The 12,014-nt window shown below is 40.3% G+C and overlaps 1 protein-coding gene across 1 annotated transcript; it reads right to left on the reverse strand.

The window, feature by feature from the left end:
- Positions 1 to 2,292: 2,292 nt before the first annotated feature.
- Positions 2,293 to 11,434, reverse strand: ntf4 (neurotrophin 4). The gene is made up of 2 exons (XM_023839833.2): positions 10,815 to 11,434; positions 2,293 to 6,138 (listed from the first exon to the last, which is right to left on the reverse strand). Exon 2 carries the CDS (start codon positions 6,117 to 6,119, stop codon positions 4,431 to 4,433), a length of 1,689 nt encoding a protein of 562 aa, XP_023695601.1. The 5' UTR covers positions 6,120 to 6,138; positions 10,815 to 11,434; the 3' UTR covers positions 2,293 to 4,430.
- Positions 11,435 to 12,014: the final 580 nt, after the last annotated feature.

The following is a 12,014-nucleotide window of genomic DNA, read 5'->3' on the forward strand; positions in this document are numbered from 1 at the left end:
TAAATGGTTCATGACTGGGGACTTGCGGGGTGCTGGAAAGAAACAAGAGAAAGAGACAGAATGCACTTTATATAGATTTGTTTAATATGTCAGTCTGTATATCCATTGCCATGGTATTCTTGGAATACTTGGTCACTGTTGCAGAATGTAACAGGAACAGAGAAACAATTGTACAATTACACTGGCACAATGAAGTTCGAATGTCCGTTTCTAAGAAAGATTGATGTTTTTTGTCCCTTTCAAAAAATTACAGCCAAAGCCACTATCCCCTGAAATATCATGAATACCAAATCGATTTTCAATTTTGAAACCATTACTTTTGGAATTTACTGCAAGTACTTATTTTCTTGTATCCACATTGATTGAATTTAACTCTTCTGCCCATTTACAGACGTGGGTGTACCCCAGCCATGCAGGTAGGTGAACCCAGTTAGTTGAGAACAAATCAAGTGCCGTAGTCTTTGACCTATATCCATAAGTGCATATTCTGTATTTGCTACCCTATAGCATTGATAGTTCAGTGAATTACAATTAACAATGTAAAAACATTGTCCAAATCATGGTGGGTCTGTTTTATATAGTCCTGTAGAAGTGCCTTTATTATCAAACATAATTTTTTTTATAATTGTATATACATGTACAGTCATACCTTAGCTCACAAACCTAATTCGTTCGAGGACTCAGTTCGCGACCCAAAAAGTTTGCGAGCCGAATCAATTTTTCCCATGTAAAATAATGTAAATACAAATAATTCGTTCAAACCTCAGAAACACTGATTTTTTTCAGTTTTTTACATTTTTCTGTGAGCAAGAATATAGATTTAAATTATAATAACCTTAAAGAGCAAAAAAGGGAAAGAGAGAACATACTTTTATGGAAGACGGACCAATACACAACTGAGCATACGCTTGTTGGCGGGCTGGTCGCTCGAAAGACGGCAAAACAGGGAAAAGAACCACAAAACATCCCCCCCAAAAACTAAACAATTAACATTAAAACACTGAGTAACAGTCAAAAACAATAGAAAATGTGATTTTTTTTATTACATTGTACATTATTTTCATATGCCTAAAATTTTTATGTACATTTCGTGATGCCACGCGTTGTATGGCGATGAACTTCTTTGTTTGTCCTGTAAACAAACAACACGCAATTGCCACTATGTGTGAATGGAGAATACTGTATAACACTTAAATAGGAGTTACTTAATAATTTATGTTATTAATGAAGTACTGTAATTTTATGTATAGATATGTGACTGTTCAAAACCATCACAAACATGTTAATCAATCACTGAAAGGTACCTCTATAACAGAACGTTCTTTATCTCTATTTCTTTTTTCAGATATTTGACCTCTGAAGAGATATAGTAAAGACATACATCTACAAGTTTCTTATACATTCCACAACCGTTCATGGGCATAATGTACACTTCTTCATGTTTCATGTAGTTCTTTGGGGCGCTTTCAATGGACCCTTGTTGGTGGACATTTGTATATGACGTGTGACATTTGTGTAAATAAGGCGGCTTTTAATTACAAACAACATTATTTTCTTTGGACTAGTTATCCTGGACAGGTAGCCAGTCAATCATATCACATATAATCACATGTTACCGGCAACTGAGAGACTGTAGAGTGTTTGTTAAACTGCGTGTCTTTGGACTGCGGGAGGACACTGGAGTACCTGAAGGAAACCCAACCCACACAGGGAGAACCCACACACAGAGTGGAGGTGGGACCTGAATGCCACGTGTGGAGGTGTGAGGCGACAATGGTCAAAGATATTGAAGTGTGACATAAGTAAGATACCACAATGGGATGTGTGAATATAGGGAAATAAACCATGCTGGAATGGTGCTGCGGTAAAGATGTTAGCATCCCAAAACACACCTGATCATGCGTTATCTCACTTATGTCAGGTGGACTTACCCAACAAAGACGCTATATTCAAGCTATCACGGTACAGCGTTTGTCTTGTGGTTATGGGGAAATAATCAAGAACCGTTAAATAGCTTGTTAACCTTGTAGAATGGGAAATTTAACCAATTGGAATAAATTATTATAAGTACAGTCTGACACATGCATGGAGAAATTCATACATGCCAGATTTTAGTAAGAGTTAGCAATCAATGTGTTATGAGTGGGAGGTCACACACGTCTATGAAATCACCATGTATCCCATCTACGCATTAAATGAATGGGAACTGAATTTTTGGAAATGGCATTTTTGGAACTGAATACCAGGTTTTATCTAGAAAGTTAATCAAAAGAATGAATGTAAACATTTCAGTTACACGAGGAATGTGCTTTTACTCCTTAAAAAATATTCCTTAAAAATAGCTTGTCATACATGTGTTTATTTGTTTTTGCACTGGGACCTACAGCTTTTATGATCATCCTTAATCTTTGGGACAATGGGCTCCTGCAGAAATATGCACATACATGCAGTCCTCTACATGAAAACAAACATAAATACAGACATACTAATATGTGCTCATGCAAAATGAGCTGTTAATTAGTTAGGCTTGATTGACCCATAGATTAATTACACACATTTACAAGGTAACCTTTATCAAAAATCACGTTTAAACCAAATGACTACTCACTTTAACAATAAAGTAAATGACTGATAAGCTATGTATCATATCAAGTATTATCTCAATGAAGTCCAGTTCATTAACAGCTCATTAGGCATAGAAATGAGCATATATGATGTGTCTCATGGCCCAGGCTTAGAAATGACTGCACATACAGACTCTGAGTGGCCAAACTTCAGTGAATGTTTCCAATGTACTGCATTGCACAATATAAAATGACCAGTTCAGTAGTATAAGTCTGACTTCTCATGCTAAAGGCGTAAACTCTGCCTTTTAAATTCTTGTACATAGGTATCTACCTACTTAATCCATCTATACATATATACGGTATGCATAGTACGTAGCATATGCATATCAAGAAATATATTAATAATACAGCATGCTTTAGAGGGTTAAATGCAACATTATAATAAAAAAAAAACTAAAAACAATGACAAATCACAAACGAAAGGAATAATTTTATATAATTACATTTTAAATGCATATAAGATTACTTACACCATCAGGCTTCGTAAATCATATAATGAGGTTTTTCATGTTACACAGACACATAAAAACTGGCATAGAAACATTTAAAGGACTTATGAAGGCAAAGGGGGAGCTGAGCGGGAAAAAAGACGACTCACAAGTAGAGACATAGGAGAACCAATCAGATGGAAGGATACAAATATGAAAGGTGGGGACTCAGATGGGACAAAGAGAGATCGGCATGTGACGGAGCGATAAAGGTGTGTGGGAGATACAGAATGGAAATCCAAGAGGCCGTGGGGAAATACATCTTTCTCTGGTCATTGATGGGCCACAGTGCTTCTCTCAAACCTATGGATTCATTTAGTCTGCTAGCACTGGCCCAGGGAGAATGAGCAGTTTTACTGCCCTTCTAATTGCGCCTCGGCTACCAGCCACTTCTAGGCAGCCATAAAAACATTCGCAAACCAAGCAAGTCACACTACGTCAATAAAGACTAATATGTTTTTGTATGCTTGAGCATCCTGTCAAATTCAAATTCTTTTTGGTTCTACTTTTCCTTTTTCTTAAATACCAAAAATACCATTGATGCTTACATGTTTTTTTTTGCCCTACAGTCAGAAAATACTGTTTTGTAACCATACTCTTGGCGAGATACACAGGCATAGTTAACACAGAGAGTACTGTATAGCTGTACTTTAGGGGAACGGGTCGGAATGAACACTAGCATACACATGACTCTCTGAGACGTCAGCTTGGCAACAGATTCTAGGACCGGCTTGCAGATGACATTTGGGGAAACCCCAGATCACAGCTCGAGAGGGTGAGGGGGAGGCTTGTGCACTTCGTGAAAAATGTACGATTGACAAACGACTGAAAACACAACCTCCCTGAAGGAGTGGGCAGGCAGTCGCCCCTTTCAGCCATGCCGGCCCACAGGAAGTGCCAGACTCTCAGCAGCAGCTGAGTTAACAGGAGGGACGGGACACAGTGCTTCTTATCCACATTCATGTGAACATTTAGGCGCCATTACTCCCCTGGTCTCCCTCTACTCCTCCTTGCCTGCTGGCAGACGTGCTCCCCTGTTTTCCCCCTATACTCCTCCTTGTCTACTGGCAGATGGGCTCCCCTGGTCTCCCCCTACTCCTCCTTGCCTGCTGGCAGACGTGCTCCCCTGTTTTCCCCCTATACTCCTCCTTGTCTACTGGCAGATGGGCACCCCTGGTCTCCCCCTACTCCTCCTTGCCTGCTGGCAGGCATAGTCCCCTGGTCTCCCCCTACTCCTCCTTGTCTACTGGCAGATAGGCTCCCCTGTTCTCCCCTTACTCCTCCTTGCCTGCTGACAGACGCGCTCCCCGTCCTGTTAGTTCCTGCTGACCCGGGACACCAGCACGCAAACACAGGATGAGTCGATCCTGATCCACCTCCAGCCCACTCTCTTGTTGACGTCCATGGTTAAAGCCCTGACGTAAGACTGCTTAGCCTTACACTCACTGACCCACTGGCGCCTGTCGACCCCGCGGCAGCTGCCTCCGGCCATCCCCAGGCTCCCGCTGACTCCCACGCGGCTCATCCCATGCCTCTCATCCTCCTTGCACCGTGTCTCGTAGAAGTACTGCTTCAGGGGGCCCGTCAGGGTCTGGATCTCGGGTAGCACGGTGACGTTCTTCCCGTAGGAATCGATGGCGCTCTTTTTGTCGATGACCCACTCGCTGGCCGCCTCGCACACGGACATTTCCCCTCTCCTGGGGGTGGAGACCCCAGAGCGTCTGTGCCGGGCTTTTGGCCGAGGGCCCTGCTGGCTCTCTGGGCCTCCTTGGGTGTCATGTGGTGACAGCCCTGACTGCTGCCTCTGCAGGCTGCTCTCAGTATGGCTACCTTGGTATTTTTCTACATTATTGCTCATGTCCATATGTTTATAATCAATGGCATCTATCCACTGATCCACCTTTCCCACCTGCTCAGATTCGGTCCTGTTTTCATTATCTCTATCCCACTCTTCCTCCTCCTCCTCCTCCTCTTCCTCTCGCTCGCCATCAGCCAGTAGTCCTGCCTCCAGCATGAGGAGACGAGGCGGATGGTTTGGAGGTGAGGAGGAGGGGGAGAACAGGACCCGGGGGTGTGTGTCCAAGAACAGGAGATCTTCTTCACCCACCAATTTCCCTCCCTCCACTAGCCCTCCCATCTCAATTTCTTCACCCAAGCTGGCCTGGCTTCTCTCTTTCTCTGCTATTCTTTTGGGCTCATCGTTGTGTCTGATTGGTGCTTGTTGTGCTTGACTGGTGGCGTCCTGGGATATTTGATTTTTTATTGAAGCATCTCGATGTCTGCTGATATCCTCTGTCAGTGTGTTGTATTTTTCAGCTGTTGTATTAAACAAATGGCGCCCCTTGTTCTGAATGACTTCTTGTGCAGGGCTTTTCTGAGATTTGTAATCCTCTGGTGCCTGGTTACTCAGAGAAACATAATCTTCCAGCCTGTGTTTCCCTTTAATGATCTGAAAATCACTGGTTCCCAAATTGCCTCCATTAACGTTTGAATATTGAGGAATCACGTCTTTCTGTGTGCCACTCTTGTGGGCATTTTTCTGCCTCTGAATGACACTGAATGTGCTCTTTTGTGATTGATTGCTGTGGGATTTATAGTCCCCCTGATTAAAAAAGGAAGATATGTTGTAGGCCATTTGGCTCTGATTATTCTGCAATTTTTGTACACTGCTTACATTTAGTTTCCCACTGTTGTCACCAACAACAGTCATGTTATAGTCCTTCCGTGAGGGCCTGTGTAAATGTCCAGAATTTCTCAGGCTTTGATTACTCTGAGAGCTGTAGTCCTCAAAAGTTTTATTGTCGTAAACCTGTTTTGTGTTCATACTGTTCAGTCCTTCACTCATGCTTTCATTTTGTAGCCAGTAGCCACTGCTGACATTATTCCTGTGGGTAAGAGAACTTCTTCCAGGCTCTAGTGCTGCAGTAATGAGCCTTGGAGACAGACTTGCAGGGAAGGGGAGGGCCGAGGCGAACACCATGGCAACCAGGGGAAGCCAGAGCATTACTTCCAAGACGTATCAACTGGGAGTCAAAGAAATGGTGAGAATTTACATGAGTTAAAAATGACTATAATTCACATATGACACCATAACCACAATTAGGTCATTAATGAGAATTAATAAATGACGGTTACACTGAAACTGGGAGTTAAAGCAATGGAGGACATGAGTTAAAAATGACTATAATTCACACACAACATTATTACCACATTTAGGTCATTAATAAGAATTAATAAATGATGCTTACACTGTAAAGCAGAAATTATTACATGTGTACAGTGACTTACTGTTATCTAATGTCATGGCTTTATATTTCTACCACTAGAGGGCAAAAAAGTGGCTAATTTCTAAAAAACCTCATTTATTGCACGACGTTACCAACTTAAGAAGCATGGTACAAGTCCTAAAGCTTGCTATAACAAATTCCTATGAGTGTCACAGTAGTCACAATAGTATTTACAATAGTATTTACTGTATCTCGTTCTTGGAAACAAATATCAGTGCCAGGTGTCTTTCTTAGTACAGATAATGAGGAGGCGGAAAGCTAGTTAAAAGGAATTTCAAGAATGTAGGTTATCTGGGTTTACACTGCTGCTTCTTGAAGAGTGTCCCTAGGCCTTTGGATGAGAGGTGGCACCCCAAAGAGCCACACACTGCCATCAAAACACCAAAGGACAGCCACTCCCTCAGTCATTCTGCTAGAGCTAAACTGGCTGGTGCTAAGAAATGCTGAAAACAAACACTGAAAAAAAAACAATCTGCATGTGAAAAGGTCTGCCAATGGGAATTAATAGCTACAGCCACAATAGCCCAGTTTTCACAACATCAGCAACATATTTATCGCAGGAAATTCAATCTGTGGTGTAATGTCTGCAAGTTTTTAAATCCACAATTTTACCAAGCAATTCCCTTCTTAGTTACTCGGCATTATTGAAGGAAAAAATTATGAACAAATAAAGCCCCAAACAGGTCAAACATGTTACGACAATGAATGGATCACTTAAACCCTTTTGGTGTGATACTTGACGTTACAAGCGGCATGTTTATGGGCGGCCAAAGGTAGCAGGGCGACTAGGAAGGACTTTTTCCACAAACGCTGGCCTTGTGCTGACGGCAGAGATAAAACGCACCTGGGTGAGAGACAAATACCTATTTTAACACCAGCCTGTACAGTTCTCACGTCCTCTACAATGATTAACAACTGGGGAACAACCACCACCCCAGCACAGTACATCATCAGCAATGTAGCACTTAGCAGAAAGTCATTTTATTGCTAAAAATTCATTTATAATAATATAATCAGCCTGCATTTTTAATTCACACTAAAAGTGTCTCATTCCTGTTTATTTAACAAACCACAACTTACATTCCCCAACCATGTTACACATACCCTAGTACTATTCATCTATGCAAAATCTCCCTAAAGCGGATTATTGAAGTAATTGCTCTCAGAGAAACCATACTTGTCCGCAGTAACTGAGTTTTACAGCCACTGCTTTCGCATCTTTGTTTTTCTCTGCCTCGAGCTGTGTGTTCGCCTTTCACATAACAATCCCACCAAGAATGCAATCCCCCTTTTCAACCTTTGATCCCCTTGCTATGACTATATCACCCATACATCCATCATGCCTCATTCCTAAGGATTCAAAGAGATGTATCACAGTGTGGATCCAGGGAATATCACACTGGGAGCTGCACAACTGTTTTATATATAGTTTATTTTATGCAGGATAGACTTCTCCTGCTTATAAACTCACCATTAGCCTGTGAGTTCATATATACTTCTGTCCAGATGGAGAAGGATTGTCTGGATGTTACCTGAGTTGAATAACACTGTTGAAACATCTCAATAGGAGAACCCAACAGACACTGAGAAGAAGAGACATATTTAGCTATAATAAAGACTCCAAATTGACTGCGTGAGAGAGTAGTAAAATAAAATAATGGTGTGAATGATCAGGGAGCCCACTGAGGCTTCGTGAATGTGCTCAGGCAGGCCGCCACATGTCCCGTTAGCTGTGTTTGTTGTCTGTGTCACACAAAGGTGTACTTTTCATGCTTCATTTTACACAATGACATGCCTCATTGACTGCTGGTTGACTGTGCTGGCAATAGGTGATACGTTGGGCTCAGTGGATACATCAGTTCCCACCTGTGCCTACCATATACTCAATTAAAGTAGCGAGTCATCAAAGACATTCAAAACAGCACCAGTATACTTCAATTAAAAAGCCTTACCATTTCCCTTGTGGCAACTTGCATAAACTAAACCAAAAAACCTGCTTATTGTCACGTATTCCCTTGTAGGCGTTTGCCTACAAGGAACAATTAACATATCTCACACCTTGTCAAATACAAATTACCTCTACAGATTAGTTGCTGGTAAAGGCTACCCAAATTATAAATAAATAAAAAGAAGTATCTGAGTATCAGTTTGTACTCTTATGGAGTAATCAATCAAAATGTTAAGTGAATATAAAAATAAAGAGTATCAATAACTCCCTTTTCTTCCAAGTTCAGCCTTAAGATTAACTTGATTATTAGGCCCATCGGCACATTTACTGTTTACTTGCAAGAAACATCACTTGAGTGCTTTCTACTGGTGTTCTTCTTTATGTGGAAAAAAACATATGGACGGAACAAGTACAGTATACTGAGAACATATTGGGTCACGGCATTAACTTTTATTTAATGACCCAGAAAATGTATACATGCATCACTATGCGCAACATACTTTGTCTCGTACAACGCTTTGTTCATTCAGGCTTTCCTTCACAGGTCACTCTTTCTGGCTAAAACTAAACCAGTCTGAACTAAGAACTATCAAATCAGTCAGCTATTGAGCTACTACTGCATCAAAGTAAAGATAGTTAGGTCTGGCAGAGCTCCTGTTTGTTACACGTTATACAGTATGTGAATGTGATTTTTAAAATCTTAGACCAATAATATTTAAATCAGATACACATAGATTACTACAATATTTGATCATTGTAAAATAATCAGATACTTTGCCTGAATCACCCTATTTTTAGTAAAACAAATTAAAATGGTTGCCAACGGAAACCTGCTGCTAATGCTTTGTTGTTAAAATTAAACCAAGTGACAAGAAAGTTTGAAAAATGCAATCTGTCGTTTATTGTGGTGGATGAAAAAAAAAATCAACATTGAAATCCCGGACGAACCCAAATAATTTACCGAATTTCCCCATGGGGTCAGTTCAGCACATTTATTGAAAAACATGGTAACGGAATGCACCAAAGCGAACAGTGAGATATTAATGACAGTGAATATGTTTCCTATATTTGGCCCCTGGGTGGCTGAGCATTAGGGTAGGCCTGCGGCGTGCGCAAACAGCCCATCTTCTGATCACTTCACGCCCCATTCTACCTCGGCGCAGGACCACTTTACCAGTTACTCCCCTTGATCGGCAAGGTGGGCTCCATTATGCCGCTTGTTTTCAAGAAACATGACAGCTGCTTTTCAACGCTGCGTTTCACACTTCAGTCAATACATTTTTTCCCCAAAGTAAGCTACCATTTACCCGGTTTATCTGGTTTGGGGTATGTGCAGTACTTGGAAAAAGTAACTACTTCCTGTGCAAGGCATTCGGCTACAGTAGGTAACAGACTAGCGTCTGTCTACAACTCTTACACCTTAATTATGAATGAAATTGTAAAACCAGTTAATTTACGTTGGCGGAAAAAACAAGCACACTTTAAACATGTAGCAACCAGCAGTCTCGGTAAATTTGTTCCCACGACTTTGGGAGTAAGCAGGTGAGTTCCTTTCACTCCGCTCTAATTGAAAATAAATTATGATTGCTATAAGTATGTCTTCTCTGTATACCATCGTGAAAAAGCAAACTCAACAATGTACAATATATTCTGATTGGGTATGAGGCCTAATAAGTGTTGATAAAAATTATACAACTTCCACTTTGAATATACCTTGTAGTTATATATATTACTTAATTAGGCTAAATAACATCAGTATCTAACTTTTAGTCACATCGGTGATTTATAATAAAATAATTATTCGATTTATTGTTTGCATTCAGCATTACTTTCTGATTTAGCAGAGTTTGATATAGATAGTGCAGATCTACATAGGCCTAATGGCTCAAAAAATGGTAACTAATTGCAAAAGCTATTCTGGAATTCTTGGAAATGTTTGCCTTAGCGACCGGAATAAATTCGTCGAAATTGAATACTTGGAGGAAATCTCAACTTAAACCGTAATATAAAACACGAGGAAGTTGCTTCGTTTACTTATTATAGCCTACTTTCGAAAAATTCATATATCCAAAATTGCTATTATGTACTGCAGACCTCACACTTCGGACAGAATAGGCTAATAAGACATTGTGCACTAAGGCATTACCGTACACTCAGAGTGAGTTGCTTTGCATATGAGATAAACCGGGTACGATGCTTGTCAAGTTAAAAATATTCATAATGTTGCAGATCAGTCGTGCTCGTAATGCTGGTTGTCTATCCAGGAAAAGTGGAAGTGATGCATTAGCTGCTGTAATCACATTTAGATGAAAACGCAAAGGTAGCCTATACTTCGGTATTAAAGTCGATTTCAGAAGAATGGTAAAGAATTTAAACCCACACGCGTTTGTAATAATTAATACTAATGATTTACTGAAGTGATTGTAATTAACAAGGTATGAAAGAGGAAGTATAAGACTCTTACCGTTTAGGTGAGATTCGGACAGCACGTCCTTCCAGCGAGTACCTCATTGATTCCGTGGTCCAGCAGACACTCCGAGAATCGGTATTATTACCCTTGTCAGTGCCAACTTAGATCAAAAGCATTCTCTACAGTATAACTGGTAATTGCTTGAAGTCTAACCACGTCATAAACACTAAAACAGCGAGTTACAAGAACACCTTTCAGTCTCCTCTCCAAAAAAAAATGTTTTATAGCTTATCGTGTTCAATACAAACTTTATATAGTGATAAACTATTAAAAAAAAACATATAACCATTTCAGTTATCAACTGAAATCCGAATAGAAACAGTTCGCGTGTAAATTATACTAGTAACTTAACTGTCGGTATATGATTTAAAAATATATATTACCGCCCTTTGGAAAACTTAATGATTGCGCGCTAAAAAAAAAACAAACAAAAAAAAAAGTTACTCCATGGCAAAAACCAAAAACGTAAACGATGACCCGTAAATAAAGCAAGTTTCGATAGGAAAAGTAAGTTCGGATTGTCCTTTGACTTTACTGGCTTCGGAAGGCTGGAAGAAGCTTCACTCCTGAGACCGACAAGCGAAAGAAGAGCAGAGTAAGGAGGGCAGGACTTTAAAGAGGTTATGGGACTGACAGAAGGATGGTTAAAAACAAGACAGAATGGGGAACATGTAAAAGGCCAAGAGGGCTGTCTCAAGTTCCTGCACCTTCAAAGCATGCATACCCTTGCAGGGTAAAACCGTTTCTTATGGATAATTAACAGTTCACGGTAATTGCACTGTAACAAAATTATAGCACCGTTTGAAAGGAGGAAAACAAACAATCGAACGGCATGTTATTTTTCCTTTACAGACTGCATACTGTTGTCTGGTTATTTTCATTCGGGGGAAACCCCGTAAATCTCAATCAGCCATATAAGGTAGCTGTAGAGAACGGCAAAGTGATGTATTTTCTTCAAATATAACGAAACAAACAGCCAGTGGCACAATATGTGTCTTTTTTCCTTAAGTCGGCCAGGTAATTTATTGCGTCGGGAAGATTGAACGTTTTACATGTAGGCGGGACTACTGTGAGAATAAGTGAGACAAAACATGTGTGTGCAGGAGTAGGTTAAGTCCTCCAGGAATTGAAAGACACGAGTCTGGGAAAATGAAGTATGGAATGAAAAATAACAAAAGCAAACAAAAATATAAA

Source organism: Paramormyrops kingsleyae, chromosome 5 (assembly GCF_048594095.1).
Source record: "Paramormyrops kingsleyae isolate MSU_618 chromosome 5, PKINGS_0.4, whole genome shotgun sequence".
In the NCBI taxonomy this organism is placed as follows: Eukaryota; Metazoa; Chordata; class Actinopteri; order Osteoglossiformes; family Mormyridae; genus Paramormyrops; species Paramormyrops kingsleyae.